The 17216-nt window shown below is 35.7% G+C and overlaps 1 protein-coding gene across 2 annotated transcripts in view; it reads right to left on the bottom strand.

Annotated features, from left to right (window-relative positions):
* LOC108720333 (uncharacterized) overlaps positions 1 to 17216 on the bottom strand; it is a 116592-nt gene that overhangs the window by 31473 nt on the left and 67903 nt on the right. For both annotated transcript variants that reach the window (XM_018444291.1, XM_018444290.1), the window contains exon 2: positions 2746 to 3214. In XM_018444291.1, the coding sequence (XP_018299793.1) occupies positions 2746 to 3214 (469 nt within the window). The remainder of the gene's footprint in view (positions 1 to 2745; positions 3215 to 17216) is intronic.

Raw genomic sequence — 17216 nt, forward strand, 5'->3', positions numbered from 1 at the left:
GGCTGAGAGTTTCAGAGGACTTATTAAAGTTATATTAACGAGGCGTCTGTCCTTGACGGATTCACTAATAGTTTTTAGATGGCATACCGCGCGATCAACCGGTTACAGCAAGATCATCATCAGTCGTGGTTTCATCTTACCCAGTTCATTATTATGACGAACATACGAGACACAAATAATTATTAATTTAATAACAGGACGCAACGTGCGCGGCTGGTTCATTTTCTGCCAATTTATCACCGTCATTTATCACTGTTATCAACGTCGAATATAATTCACCTTCGGATTAACGATCTCGGTCATTGTCGAACGCGCGGCCAGCGGCTTACTCCATTTAGCTGGTTAGGTGAACAGGAAAAGGCATATTATTGACATACACAGCGTCATGTTTTCACGACAACCTTATTATTGCTTAAGCGTCTTATGCAGCTTAGGATGTCAGTACACAACACGAACAACTCCACGCATTGAAGGATTTTAGGATTTTTCAAAATAAGGATTTTGCATGTTTTTCTACCTTACAAACGGTCTCCTAACGACATCTTGCTGTCTATAGATTTAATTAACATGTGCTTCCGAATTAGAGAGCTTTATCACTTGGCAAGTAATCCTATTCGTGGCTAAATATAGCCATTCATGAATTATAAGGAGATACTGCCTCGTAATCCTCGACGGAATAATTAAGAAGACGATCTCGCAAGAGAGGAATCTATTGATCGATTCACTATCAATCTTAGTCGATTTCGTTATGCTAATTTTTCACAAAAATAATTCTTTTTATACGTATTTGCTTTACTTTTTATTAATGAGTATCGATTTAGCTTAAGTAATGTCTTGGGTATTCAAAAGCTAGCATACGAATTAATACCGTCAAACTATCGATCAATGAGTTAGTTATGTTAATAGCTACGAATGTCATGATAATCTCTTTTGATTGACAGTTCGATGATATTAATTCGTCTGATAGCTTCTAAATATCCTCGCTTTGAAAGACCAAGCAACGTTCAATACTATTTACTTCTTTTCTCATTATTAATGATATTTTCCAAGACAGTTTTCAATTTCTTATTCAGTCAACTCCAAAAACATTTTTTTATCGCTTATTCTTAAAAAGAAATGATAAAAAAAAGGAAAAAAGGAAAAAATTTTAAATAACGATTAAGATTTCAAGAAGACTTTTAAAAGAGATTTAAAAAAATATAATGAAATATTTGTGAAAAAATTTAGTAATTTCTTTATGACAAAAAGAGATGTGCGTGTTAAGTGAATCTTTTTTTCAACAGATACAAAGGGTTTGTGAGCAAAGAGTTAAAGGTGAAGAGAGTTAATGTCTTATCGTTCCGCGGGGATCGTGGGTAAAGAACAGTTCACACCGATAGTGAATGAGCTCCCTTTTTTATACAGTTGACAAGAATTACATGAATGCTGTGCACAAGTGTTACTTAATACTTAAATGTTACTAAAAAAATTATTTCATCATTTTAATTAAGTTTTCTTTGGTAGTATAGGTACCAAAATAATTTCATTGAAAACAACGTTAGTGCATAACATAGCATAAAGAGAATAGCGTTATTTTAGATAACTATAATTCAAAAATATAATAATATAATTGCATTCAATTTAATTGTAATAAATTCAATACAATCTGTATGTATTGTATATATATATATATTATATATATGTAATCATACTTGAATTTAAACTACATATTTCAAATTCATGTAGCCTAATCATGATTATAATCCACTGATCCTGAACATGTTTATAATCCACAGATAAATTTGTGTTAAGCAAACTATTAACGTGATACAGTGTTTTGAAGGTATCAGACGAGTAATCGATCGTGAATTGACCTTTCCCTCCGCATGTTGCAACATAACTATCCCCTGTAGCGTTTCAATTGTTTTTCGTGCCGTTCAAAAATTAACGGTGTCTACGAGGCTAGATTAAAAGGCAAAGATCTAATCTGTCGCGAGAGAAGTGATTACATCCACCTTTTTCTCATGTAATAATGTTTCACAATATTTAATTCCGTCTTCGTAGCAACGAAGTACCAACTTCATGTTTATGCAATTTTCCAATAACTTTAATTTTATACTTTTGATCAAATTGAAATCTAATTTTATGTATGTACACTTCTCTCTTTACATTTTTTTTAAAAAAACTTCAACAAAAAAAATATTTTTTCAATCTTTATAAAAACGGTTACGTAATTAAATGTTTACATCAGATATTACAAATAGATCGTACAAAAATAATTTAGCGAGAATAAGCAAAATGTTAAAATTTCTTTTTTTTTTGTTTAATTAAAGATAAAAACTTTTAATTTAAATTAACACGTTTGTCCAGCGAATCTTGTACGTCTTATCGTATACGCCAGAATAGAATTTTCATTATCATAAGCATGTATGCTTCTATGTTGAATGATAAAATAATAAAATGATAAATTATTCTGTAATAGAGACCATAGATAGTGTGTTGAATAGTGCATTTTTTACTTTATCATACCTTTTACTTTAATGTTATCTAGCTTTATGTCATTGAAATTTTTATACTAGATGACATTAATTTTTTTTACAAGCATTTTAAATAGTACTGGTCATTAGTGACTGCGGCAATTGAAAGACGCTTGTCGCAACAGTGCAGGTCACCGGCGAGCATCATGACAGTCAACGTATTAAAATGAATGTAAGACTATTTTCGGTAATGGAAGAGATAATAATTATAAATGAGAGAGAGACTAACCTTTCTCTTTGCGCGCTAGAACAGGGAACTAGTATCTTCCCCATACTGTTCAGTTTTCCTTTGGGGTCGCACAAGTTTCCGGAAGATTGAGTGCGCCGACCAGTAAGGCCTTTTCCGTTATGTCTGCTCAGGTTCGAGCCCATTATCGCTTCCTCGGTTGCCTGGATTTGGTTCGTTTGGTGGTCGCCCTCGCAGTGATTCACGGTATTTCCGGGTGTGTTCTCTTTGTTCGGCCAGTCGAAGTACCTGTCGATTCCATCCTTGGCATTGACCCTGTAGGATATCGGCTGCGGCGGCGGGGGTGGCGCCGGTCGATTCCTTTTACCGCCGGAAACAACTGGTTGCAACTGAGGCCGGCAGCCGCGGCGACGATTGCTTGATTGTGGCGATTCGCCGTTTACGGACAATCTCTGCGCTTTCCAGCTCTCCTGACCGTTGCTGGTAGACGGCACCGTCACCACTTCTTCACCTGCAACCGTAAAATAATGTTGTTAAAGCGATACTGATCGTTAGCCAGTTAGTTCCGGGAGATTGAATTTTTCTTTTTTTGCCTGTTCACAGCGGCTTCTAGCAATGCATATCGCGAAATTGCATCCACGGCTTCGGCTGGAAGTTTGATTCTATTTCAAATCGTCGTATGTGTATATTTGTATGAGGATGTTTTGAGCGAACGATGCGCTTTCGCAAAGATAATATCGCATATCCCAACCCGCGCGCAACTTTTATATATGTCGCAGGATGTGCCACATACGTTTATCGGAACATATTCGATGCGTAAAGCATTTGTATATCCATAATTTATTTTACACTCTTAGCTCTCTCTTACGACAATTTTTGAATAAACTGATTGTATAAATTGAAAGGTCGCACCAGCTTTTAGCGCGAAGTGAAAATTTTTCATTGTATGTTAAAATAAAATTTCTATTCATGTTTGAATTTCAACCAAGTGATGTTTTACAGCGATAACGTCTCACAGAATATCTGTATCTGAACATGTTTGCAATTCATATGGCTTTGCGTAGAATGGGGAGTTTGATAGATATCTAGCGGTGCCTGATTTGAACACTTAGTATCGTAAAATTTTATAGAATAATAATAACGCTAACGCTACTTTAATTAAATATACTTAATTTCGTAATACGCAGAATCATATTTAAATGATGAATTTGTTAAAATTAAAATCCACTTTATATCGTACAAAAATATCGAAGCATTTATAGTTTTTATTAGAATAGTTTTTAAATTTAAAAAAAGTTTATATAAATAAAGCTACAAAGACAAAAAGCAAATTCAATTTTATTCTTTCATTTCAATTAGTCTTTACAAAATTTTGTAAAATTTTGATGAATGTATTTATGAAAATATTTATGTTGGAAATTGTGATAAATTTTCTTTAGCGACAAATGATGATATCTCTCAATATTTTTACAAGGAAAAGATTGCAGATCCAAATCATAATTGATTTGGTAAAAGCAAGATAATCTGTATAAACTTTATACACATATAAATTGCCTTTCCGATCGTATCTCAAATAATTAATACTAATTCCGTCTTTCAGCTTCTGCAGAGCGCAAGTCGTATTCGCGTTCAGGCGAGCTTATGTGTTATGTCTATGGAACACGTTTCATAGCTACATACCCGAAGTCCGAGTCACTAATAACCATCGTGCACGAGGCTTATTGCATAACCGTATTATTAATGCGACCGGCATGCATGCACGTGCATCGTGAGCCTCCACGAATCCAAAGAACGGAGCTGGATCGAAACACCGGGCTCGTATCGCGGTTGTTGTGTCTACAAGCGGAAAGTTTTAATTTTCGACATAGGAGAATCAACGGCAGTCGCTGTGAAAGAACGAGAGCACCGGTACTGTAAAAATCTGATTAATTCATCGGTGAACCGCGTGCGCGCGCGAATTGCGATTTGTTCTGGCGAAAGTGAAATTGCGCTTAAGTTCGTTGCGCACGCTGTGCATACATTGTAAATGATAAAAGCGCGGCGCCAATGTACGCCAATTTTAAATTCGCTAAATATTAGCCTAAATTCATATGGATAATTGTCTATCTCATATGTGTGTGTAATATTTGTTAATGTTGGTGTTAATTAGCCGCATATCGTCTGGAGCCGCCTTAAAAATGCAAATCTTTTGGAAGACTTTTCCAGGAGAATAATTTAATCCTCTGAGAAAGAAATATTGAATATTAAAAAAATTATAATTTAACGATTTTAATTATATAGTCGAAGGCAAATTTTTATCGTTTCTCTTGAGAAACATACTTTAAATATATATAATATTTGAATAAAACTTTGGTTTTAATTTGAAATATAGCTGGAATGCACTTCCTGCCATTCACGGTTCTCGCAAGCGGAAGGTTGTAATGACTCAAAGAAAGAGTCGGTCATTAACACATATGAGGAGGAAATGCCTGGGAGTCATACTTCGCATGCTTGTACTTGATTTCTCGCAAGAAAGTATTACGTTAGCAATTCTACTAATCGGGACGATCAACCGTTAACGGTAATCGACTAGTTCATAGATCTGCAACATCCGCTAAACACAATTGTTAAAATTAACTTACAGATCACACATTAGCGACGTATAGAAGGAAGAACGTGTGTGATTAAATTACTTTCTAAAAAATTATTCTAAATATTTTCTAAGAAGGATATTTAAATTTTAATAATGCAGAATAGATTTCTAAAAAAGACACATCCGAGTCTTTTTAAATATCTATCAAAAAATTCAAATTTTATATTATAATTGTCTTTTTAAGAAATAGTTTACTTTAAAACAGAATAATAGAGTTCGAAAATATTTTTTATATATAAATGACACAATTTCTCTCTAGTTTTATCACTACAAAAATCCGGATCTTTTATTTTATCATCTTGTTTGTGGTACCGAGTATATTTTCGTTGGATTATTCGTAGCAGTTCCGTTCTATATGTATATACAACCCATTTCAGATAACGTCGCCGCTAACGTCGTTGTTGTTGGGTTAACCGATGAAATCGTCGTTTTACGGCGTAACCGAGGGAAATAGAAAGAAGTCGAGAAACCAACTGAGATGAAGAAGTAGCCCTCGAAGAGGAGCTTTAATCTTCACGTTCATTTAAGAGAAATCGCGGATTTATGTCTCCTAGGCTACTGTGGATGCTGCTCTTTCGGAGCTTACTTCGTAAAGAAAGTCTTAAGTGAAAGGCGTCTAAAGGTACATTTATTTAACTTAATACGTAGTCCTCGACCATACATTATCTCGCTTGCGAGTCGATGTGTAAAAAAAACTTCTCTACTGTGCGCGCGAAATCACCGTTGCGTCGGTAATTACATCTTACCAGTGCGTGACGCGTTTGTAATGCGCGCGTTTGAAATAACGTTCAGAAAAAAAGAGATATGTATATACGTCAAGTGGCAAAAGGAATTATTTCCGTTTTGATGTAAAATATAGATGTAAGTTGTGAATGGCACGTTAGTATTCAATATAAAAAAAGAAATCTAATTCTATTCGAGAAAAAATGGCGGAAAAATCGCTGAAATTTTTGTTACGTTCTTTGGAATGACAAGTTTCGATAAAGAGAGACATTTTTTACGATAACGACTGCGTTAAACTCGACGTTCTTTATGGGATAATGTCAAATGCCATTTCGACTTATCGAACGATCGTGCATTAGCTACAAAACGTTATTATTGCTGACTATCATTGCCTTAATGTAAAACAGATATGATGTTAAATATTCGTATCAACTGCCATTGGGTTCGATAAAAAAAAAAAACAAATTTACAATTTATTTTAAATTTGAAGATTTTATAAAAAAACTCTACTTCTTTGAAAAATTTATATGTATATATAATCATAAAGTTCTATTGATATTAGAAAAGCTCTTTGTTAGCAAATAAGGAATTTGGTCTGCTTTCTAAATCTACCATAAAGCACATACACACGAAATATAGATATATTTTATTATTTTATTATTTTATTTCATTCTACATCTAATCGAAGTTCATTAAAATGGAAAAGATGTGGTTGCAAACTGACAGAACAGGCACTGTTAATTCACAATCAACTACGACAACGGTATTTAATCGATAAATTGGTTCTAAAATCAGCACGTCGTGCTACTTGATTGACTTTACTAGAGGTCGTATCGCCGATGTTGGCAATTATTCCAAACTCTTCTGGTTTCGAATAAATCCGGAGGTGAGTAAATGTGGGAAATTGATAGGAATCGTACAGGTCGACTTCGGGACGATTATCGGTGCTTAAAGGAGCTGATCCGAAATTTATTACGTCGAGACCTCTCTGTCGACAAAATCCATTGATATGCCCTTCTCGTATGTGTGCTTAAATTTGCATGAACGAGTATAGTAATGTAAAAAATTGGCATAGTTTAACATCCAATATTAGCAAGAATATTGAAGTTATTGAGAATATCGTAACTCATATTACATTTATATTAGCTTTAATATTTTTGAACAAATAAATCGTTTACTTCTGAAAATTGCGAAATAAATTTCTTGGATAAATTGAACTGCAAGAGTAAAAGTAGACATAGTACAATAAAATTTTTAACGAGATCTTATTTTTTAGTTAATTTTAAATGGACTTTAATGAAGTTTATTTGTTACTTTGCTACTTAGCAGAAAATTTAATTTGAGACTTAATTATCAGGATATTTATGCTAAAAGTTGGAAAGTTGTTACAAATTACTTTCTATTGAATCTTTATATTGTAAAAAAGTTGACTCTCTAAATTGATCCAAGAATCTTTAAACGAAAATGCAATAATTATGAAGCAAATTTTTAACCCATTACTCACAGTTATTAATAAATTTATCATTACGTCACCATATCGTTAAATTTTGTAAAAAGATTCGTAATTGTTTTAAATTGAAATATATATTCTTCAAAAGATTAAGGATAGTTTGTAATATATCCGTAATATTAACGTATTTTCGTAATTGCGTTTATTTGCAGGTAAATCGAGCGTGGTTTTGCTTATAAAATATTCAGTGTTGCCATTAACAGGGAGAGAGAGAGAGAGAAATAGAGAGAAAGAGAAAGAGAGAGAGAGAGAGAGAGAGAGAGAGAGAATCTACGTGGCATACAAGCGATACAATGCGCGAGTCCGGAATTATAATTACTTCATAATTAGTTCCGAGGGAGCGTTTTACACAAGCGGAACTAAAATGCGATGATTCGTTGTCGTGCAATTACCGTTACTTTCCTATCGACTGACACCGTCGCGACCGACGAAAAACAATTCTCGACTGTTCGGGACGAAAGGAGACCGCGGACGAAAATAGCCGGAATAGCCGCGCGCGGAATCGTGCACTAATTCGCATTATGCCAAGCACGTGCTTGCCGATCGCAAATGCAAACGCAAGCAACAGCAGTAACAGTAACAACAGTTGTGCACTCGTGCAAACTGATACGCTTTGTGTTGGAAAATCCATTTGTATGCCAATTAACTTGCGTCTGCCTCGGATTTATTATCGTAAGGTCAAGGTGGCCGTTGTGACGTTCTAGGTAATTAAACATCGTCCGCAGTTACGGAAAATGCTGGGTTACCATCTTTATATGCATGAAATACGTAGGCAGTCAACTATCGCAAGCCAAGAAATGACAAAGTCTAACAATAAATGCAAAGTTCCAGAAAAGTTTTGTACTGAAATGAAATTAAAAGAAGATGCAATAATTCTTAAAAAAAAAATAAAAATGTAAAAAACAAGAAAAGAAATTACATAATTTATATCGTTTCCTTATTTCAAAAGTGACACAACTAAAAAAATTAAATTTTTCAGAAAAGGGAAAAATTATTTTTCAATAGAAAATTAGTCTGACTATTTAAATAATATTAGTAAAACGAACATACTTTTAGAAACATGATTAAATGTTATTTTTGTTATTTTCGTAACTCTTAAAGAAATCATTTTTTTGAGGTGTGACGATATCGATATCCTACAAAATTATAACAAATTTGTAATAATTGATCAAAAGTGACATATAATCAAAATATTACTAACAGTTTGCCTTGATTAGCTAAAATGTCTAAATTCAAAATTAAACAATTTCTCCTTCAAACTTTGATCATCAAATCTGTCTTAACTCTAAATATTCTTTGTAGAAGACACTTTTGTTTCTTTACAAAGATGATACAACTTAAAATGTGTCACTTTTATAGGTGTTATAATCTTTTTGAACTTTAAGAATGACACAAGTGCTATTTGGTGGACGAACTGTGAAACTAAGTTAGTTTACTTTTGATGATTGATAAAGTAATCTTCATTTTTAATAATCACATTTTTTGAATTGTCTTATTTTCGAAGCAAGGAAACATAAAGAAATTTCGAAAAATTTTGAGTATCAGATTCAATATTTTAACAGATATGTATACAGATTCAATATTTTAACATATAAATACATATATATATTTTTTTCAGTGGAATGTATTACTTTTCTGAGTAATAAATATATTTTGATATTTAAGGAATTTGTTTCTATTCGTTCTCTAGATTGTGAAGCCGCATCTAATTTTAATCTAATAAAGACTTTATGTGGATCAATGACTCAAAGCTATATTTGAAAAGATAGATAACGTTTCAAAGATAGAATACACAGGAAGAAATCAAGTTAAATTAGCATTTGCAATAGTCTGTAATAATAGTCTTCCCGACGTTTATCTAGTTGTGAGTTTAGAAATGTTCTCGAAGCGAGAAATCGTGACAGAGAGTCGAGTTTCATAAATGCAAGGGATTTAATCTTTAAGTTTCAAGCTGGGGCTTAAATATTTACTGAATTTGCATCTGGTACGGAGAATTTCTCTGTGTTCATATACATATATAAACGCATTATGTATATAATTTAGAAAACTTTCAACCAACGTGATGTCGAAAATTCTAATGGATACCTTTACATTTCATGAATAAAAATGAAAAACTATTAGTTTGTTTTTAATTTTGAGAGAGATTATGAAAAAAGTTTACGAAAAATGCAGGACTTTTAAATTGTATAAAATATTTGCATTTTTGACACTGTATACGCAACTTCGACGCAGTAGCGTTACAAATCGATGTTGTTCTAGTTAATTAAATACTATTTGCTAACCCCGGGGAATACCAGTACGTAATTACGATTGGAGAAGGGAGGATTATGCAAATATCGAACGATGACATGGTAATAGCACGTTTGGAGCAATTTTCGTAAGTTTAATCAGCATCAGCATGATTATCCAAAGTTAATTTTCGCGATAAAGTTATCGTACGACGTTTCTTAACTATATAAAACTCATTTCGTAAAGATTAAATGAAAAAGACGAGCTGAGCACTGGTTTATCCATTTAAGGAACTTATGCATCAATGTTACGCTCTTCTTACCACAAGACGCAAAGCGACAGACACCCGATGACAAGGTCATGTAAATATGTAAAATTTTTATCGTACCTGACGTAAAATATTCGACAGGCGTAGGTGAAGACGCGACACGATGTTAAAAATCACTGTCGACTCGCGATGGGTGACATATCGGTCTGGTGTGAGAATACTCGAATTCTGTAACGCTGATAACGAAAGAATGCGTTAATGATAATGATAAGACAAAGCGTGAATCCAACCCGTATCGATTCGTTGTCTGCACAGGTGATAGATAAGGAAATTTTGGTAGACTAAGGAAGTGCAATTAAATTACACCTATTCCAATTCGCACTTGTTTTTAGTTTCAGGATAAATGCATTAATATATTAAAAAATCATGTTACTTTTTAAAAGAATTTTCAATGAATAAACGAATTGAGATTATCATACAATTTTTATTAATTTATAAGTTAAGATATAATCAATCGATTGATGGAATAATTTTATTTAACTTATTTATAATAACACGAAAATCACATTTTTTAAATTGTATTGAAATAAAGGAACATTATATGCATTTCTTATCCAAATTTTTTTCGAATTTTTTAAAGATCTTTTTAAAAATTTTTGTATATGCGACAAGAATTTTGGAAATCTAGAAATAATTCGACGCTTCGCGAACGTTATTTCCTGTTATTTCGGACAATACTAACTCCGCCCTATATATTTTTATATCGACCTCGTTTCGACCGTTGTGTAAAATTTTTTACAAGATTACGTTGACGGCCTTTTTTATCTCCACGGGATCCCGTTACTGATGATGAAATTTCGCGAGAGTGTTTTGCACCGAAGCGTTACTTTTTCCCACCGCAGGACTATAACTATACTCGACTCAAACTTTCGGCATTACTTAGTTTCGAGATCGGTCGATGGAGAGTACACCCTGTTGTACAACGCGATGCTTGCTGTACCCGTTGCGCTACCATTCCGCGGCCTGCATTCGCGCGTGACGAACAGAATCCGGGCCGGCGCTACAGCTTTAGAAGTTCGGATCGGCCGAATGACGATGTTTAAAGTTCTTCGAGGTCGGAAGTTTGGCAGTTCGAGACTCTCTGTGCTTTATCTCAACGTCGAGAATAGCAGACTTATCGCGCTCGTATGTTCGATTCATGTCACCGTTTTTGTCATCATTTTTTTGTCTCGTTTGTCAAGCGACATGCAATCTATTACGTCGGCGTAAACGGAATACGTCCTTCGAAAAAATCGGAGAAACTCATCAATATATTCTCTATAAATTCCTTCTTTTTTCTACAATAAGAGATATAATACGAAAAATTTGTTAATTTATTAAATGCGTTCTTTTTCTCCTTTTTTTTATCTTTTTTCTGAATAGACAGTTATGTTGTTTGACAAACTAAACAAAATTTGTCACTACTTTAGAGACATCATATAAATTTTTTTTATGAAAACTAATTACATTTTTTAGAACTGTCAGAGTAATGAATACTACCAAAATAGTGAAATTTAATATTTGATACTTTAATCATCGTAAAAACACATGTGCGTTACTCTAATTAACAATTTCGCCGACTGCATTATTGATTAGCGCTGCTGTTAAAACAATATCGCGTGGCATAATTAGAGCAGAAATCGTACAGTTGATTTAATTCGCGATGGAATGTTTCGTTTACAGAAATTCCGCAGGTCTATGAATTTCGGTTCACTGAGCAAGGTAAACCTTCTAACGTCCTTAGCCGTCATGAAAATCGTACCTGATAGCGGTATGTGATTGTGCATGCAATCTCATTATGTTGCCGGCAAACTAATAACATTTCAGTGGCTCTCAAGTAATCCGTTGTGAACTAATTTAAAGCAGTTAATGCCGCCCAAGTCTTTTTGCAGTTCCATGAATACCTACTGTCAACTTTAGCGACCGTTTTATGCTTGCCATCTTTATGCCTATTTGATAAGATAAGAAGTACCAAAGAATTTTAACAATTGTCAATTTTAGTAAATATTATTTTATAAAAACTATTCATTTTAATAATATTTTTAATAAATATTATTAGTTTCTTTAATTACACGTTCATCTTTTTATTATTTTTGAAATTTTATCCAAATACATTATATAGGAGGGAGTTTATTACTGGAGTATATTACATAATTTTAGTTTATTACGTCCTCGTGGAAAATATGTTATTTTTACTAGAAATATTACAATTTTTTAAGATTATAATAATTATATTAAATTATGTTTTTCGTGCTTGCTTCGTATAGATATATGTATAATTCTCCTAATTAATGTTCTCAAATTAACGGTTAATTATCTAAAAATATCTAAATTATTTTAAATTACCAAATATGTAATTAATTCGGAAATTAAGATAATTGGGATTTAAGTAGTAAAAATGCGATATGTAATTAAGAATTGTGACGTAATAATAATATAATATGTTTTTAAATCTGATATCGTAATTGTATTCTTTACTTTACACACGCACACATATATTTTATTTGCCATTCCTATACAACAAATTTTCTATAAATGTCAAAATTTTTTGATTGTTTTCAGCGGATAAAGCAGTTTTGCAAATTCTTTAATATGATTGGTTTTGCCCCTAGTTTCTTACTGAATCTAACAATAAATGTATAAATCAATCATATTAAAGAATTTTGCAATAATTACAAAGTTACTTTCTCTGTTAAAGGCAGCTAATTTTGATGTAATACGTTCTATATCATATATCTCGTCTTATTAATGTCCGTTTCTACCCCAAAGCAATTTAATTTTAATTTCGATTCAACTAACTTTTCATCTTTAAGGATTAGAAAAAAATGAAGAGTAAGTTGAACCAAAATTAAGTTAGTCTGCATTCTACATTGGCAGAAACGGGCACAAGGTCATCAATATAAGATTAACAATTTCGGTTTAACTTACTGTTTATCTTTTTCTATAAATTCTTAGAATTAAAAGAATTCAACCGAGATTCAAGTAATAAAGTTAAAGCGAAATCGATTGAATGCGCGCATTGGTGTATAGCTGTCGTACACAAATTGACATAAAAATGTGTGCGTAATATAAATATAAAAACGGATTAAATATAAAATCCTCAATATATTTTATTGTGCTGTTAAGTAAAATCTCTATTTTATAATTCGAAATATTTGTATTTTACTTCTACACAGATTAAATTAATGTACAACGGCTTTAATATGCATTAGTATATTCAACCGAATTCGCCATTAATCATTGGTGGAATCAGGCTTAAGACTGTATTTCGTTTATGTTCATTACGAGTGCTGAAAATCAGCTGTAGTATACATAACGTAAACTGTAGATTTTCAGTACTCGTAGTAAATAACGGAAAGCAGCCTAAAATACGATCGCCAGTGAATGCCGGGCGAGCGTTCGTATTTTGTTTTGGTTCTCCGCTCTTTCGTGTTTTTTTGACTCGCGCGACGCTCGGGTCGTTCGATTCGGGGAATCGCGTTGCGTTCGCGTATTTTTCATTGCGAAAGCAAGTTGTGCGTACGCACTACGTAATAGTCAAATAGTATACGGGATGAATTAAGCGATGACTATTCGTGTCGATGGTCGACGAGTGCATTACCGTCTTTTACTTACTCTGGTACTTGTACTTACTGTTACTTGTTGGTACTTGTACTGACCCCGTCGCGCTTCTATCAGACGTAATCAACATATATCGTCCATGACGAGTCAACGTCCGTTGTGATTCAGGAAATGAATCGTGTCGTTTTACATTATCCGCTCGTTCAAAAATTTCAAAATGTGTCGTGTGAAGTCGGAAGTATCGAGCGGATTTTCGGAGATCAAGACGTACGACGATCGGCCATTTTCACACTCGCCTCGCGGAGTGTCAGCGTGGCGTCGGTGTGAAGTTGTCGTCGAATACTCTAAAGTTCGATCTACATGAGACGCAGAGAACGCGAGTCGCAGATCGCAAGCTTGTTGCGTCAGCCAATCTCGAAGCGTCATTTTTTAAATTGATTGGCTGACGCAACGAGTTCGCGACCTGCGAGTCGCGTTCTGTGTCGTATGTAAATCGGGCTTAAATCATTTTTCGCAGAACTCCATTATTCGCGTCATTCGTATCGGCGCGTGTCGTTCGCGGTGGGTCAGTGCATCGTCCGCTGTGATTAGTGGATGTATCGTTTTGTGTTATTCACTCGTTCGAGATGTATCGCGCGATTGAGAGTGCTGAGCGGATTCTCGGAGCGTTGACGGAGTGATATCGGTGTGAAGTTGCCGTAGGATACTCCGAGCTATTCACCTCTGTACTTTAGTATCCGTAATCGTGCGTCGTTCGCAGTCAGTGTCCGCTGTGATCCGTGGATGCATTGTTTTGCGTTATTAACTCGCTCGAGAATCTTGAGATGTGTCGCGTAATTGGCAGTGCGAGCGGATTCTCGAAGTGTCGCGCGTCGGTGTGAGGTTGCCGTTGAATATCTTGAACTATTACCCGTCGCGCTCCGCTATTCGCAATCGGCGTGTCGTTCGCGGCGGGTCAGTGCAGTGTCCGTTGTGATTCGTGGATGTATCTTTTTATGTTATTCACTCCCCCGAGATATATCGCGCGAATGAGAGCGTTGAGTGGATCTTCGGGTCAGCGTCTAGAGTGATCCGTGAATGCATCGTTTTACATTATTTGTTCGCCCGAGATGCGCTGCGCAATTGGGAGTATCGCGTGGATTCTCGAAGTGTCGCGAGTCGCATCGGTATGAAGTTGTCGTTGAATATTTTGAACTATTACCCGTCGTGCTCCGCTATTTGCAATCGGCGTTTGTTCGTTCGCAGCGGGTCAGTGCAGTGTCCGTTGTGATTCGTGGATGTATCTTTTTATGTTATTCACTCCCCCGAGATATATCGCGCGAATGAGAGCGTTGAGTGGATCTTCGGGTCAGCGTCTAGAGTGATCCGTGAATGCATCGTTTTACATTATTTGTTCGCCCGAGATGCGCTGCGCAATTGGGAGTGTCGAGCGGATTCTCGAAGTGTCGCGCGTCGGTGTGAAGTTGTCGTTGAATATTTTGAACTATTACCCGTCGTGCTCCGCTATTTGCAATCGGCGTTTGTTCGTTCGCAGCGGGTCAGTGCAGTGTCCGTTGTGATTCGTGGATGTATCTTTTTATGTTATTCACTCCCCCGAGATATATCGCGCGATTGAGAGCGTTGAGTGGATCTTCGGGTCAGCGTCTAGAGTGATCCGTGAATGCATCGTTTTACATTATTTGTTCGCCCGAGATGCGCTGCGCAATTGGGAGTATCGCGTGGATTCTCGAAGTGTCGCGAGTCGCATCGGTATGAAGTTGTCGTTGAATATTTTGAACTATTACCCGTCGTGCTCCGCTATTCGCAATCGGCGTGTCGTTCGCGGCAGGTCAGTGCAGTGTCCGTTGTGATTCGTAGATGTATCTTTTTATGTTATTCACTCCCCCGAGATATATCGCGCGATTGAGAGCGTTGAGTGGATCTTCGGATCAGCGTCTAGAGTGATCCGTGAATGCATCGTTTTACATTATTTGTTCGCCCGAGATGCGCTGCGCAATTGGGAGTGTCGAGCGGATTCTCGAAGTGTCGCGCGTCGGTGTGAAGTTGTCGTTGAATATTTTGAACTATTACCCGTCGTGCTCCGCTATTTGCAATCGGCGTTTGTTCGTTCGCAGCGGGTCAGTGCAGTGTCCGTTGTGATTCGTGGATGTATCTTTTTATGTTATTCACTCCCCCGAGATATATCGCGCGATTGAGAGCGTTGAGTGGATCTTCGGGTCAGCGTCTGGAGTGATCCGTGAATGCATCGTTTTACATTATTTGTTCGCCCGAGATGTGCTGCGCAATTGGGAGTATCGCGTGGATTCTCGAAGCGTCGGTGTAGCATCGTTGCATCGCGTCGGTGTGAAGTTCTCGTCGGACATTTTGAATCTTGATTCGATCGTGCAAAGTTTATGTCGCGTTCATCGGAACATCGGACGGGCGATGATCGTGTCGGATTAATTATCTGCCGAATCGCGGACGCGTTTTAATTTTCGATTGATCATTTGTATCTGTGAGTGTTTGCATCTAGGGCCATCGATAATCGAAGGACTCGATCGAAAGAAATAATAGTGACGACGTATCAACTGGTGAATAAATTATTATTATCATTCATCTCTCTCTCTCTCTCTCTATATATATATACGATAATTGACTTGACTGTTACTACGCGATAGTTATGATTGAAAGAGTGATATTTATATGAATTTCACGAATAAAACTAAGATTATCCGTCAATTTTGTGCTCGCATCTCGGAGTCGTTTAGCTTCATTTACTGTCTCAATTTAGGATGGATGCAACAGACGGCGAGCTTTTGCGAAAACTACCTAGTTACAGTCAACGTGAATGAACGTAAGTGAACGCGAGTGGATGTAAAAGTACGTGTCTTTTCTTTTGTTGATCTCGCTCCGCTTCATTTCGTCCCGTGACGTCATCGTTGACCTGCTCGCAATCCTGGACTAAGTTAACCGTTCAAGGTGATATCGATCGGCGTACAAAGTGTGTAAACTTCGTGTCAGGAGTAATCGCGTTTCTCGCATCGAATCCGTTCGTCTTCGATGCAACGATATTAGTGTGCAACCGTCGAGCTTACTGATCTTGGAGCTTGAAAGCTCGAATGTCGACGGAGATCAGGAGTCCAAGCGGAAAGAACAATGCAACGCTTCTTTTCTAGTTATACAGCCTCCGTGCATTGGAGTCAATCCTGGGCCCCTATTCTCGAAAAGTATCGCATACGAAAAACTAGGGAAATATTATAGTATGCGTCACATATATTATAGCATTTCCCTAGTTTTCAAAAATAGAGGCCCTGGCCACAGCAATTACAAAGTGAAATCAATAAAAAAATGTCTAAAATGTTGAAAAGGACGACACGACGGAACTTCTTCCCTATAGTTATACAGCTTCGTCTCCATTATGGAGTTGATTCTGGTAAGAAACATACAGTGAAATCAACGAAAAAATGTCTAAATCGTTTTAAGAGACCGAATATTTGTTTTAAGAATCACGAAAGGCAATTAGTTTTTCAAAAACTTTAAAAAATTTTTTTATTCACTGACGACTCTTCCGA

Source organism: Mycetomoellerius zeteki, unplaced genomic scaffold, assembly GCF_001594055.1.
Source record: "Mycetomoellerius zeteki isolate Tzet28-1 unplaced genomic scaffold, Tzet1.0 scaffold149, whole genome shotgun sequence".
NCBI lineage: Eukaryota > Metazoa > Arthropoda > Insecta > Hymenoptera > Formicidae > Mycetomoellerius > Mycetomoellerius zeteki.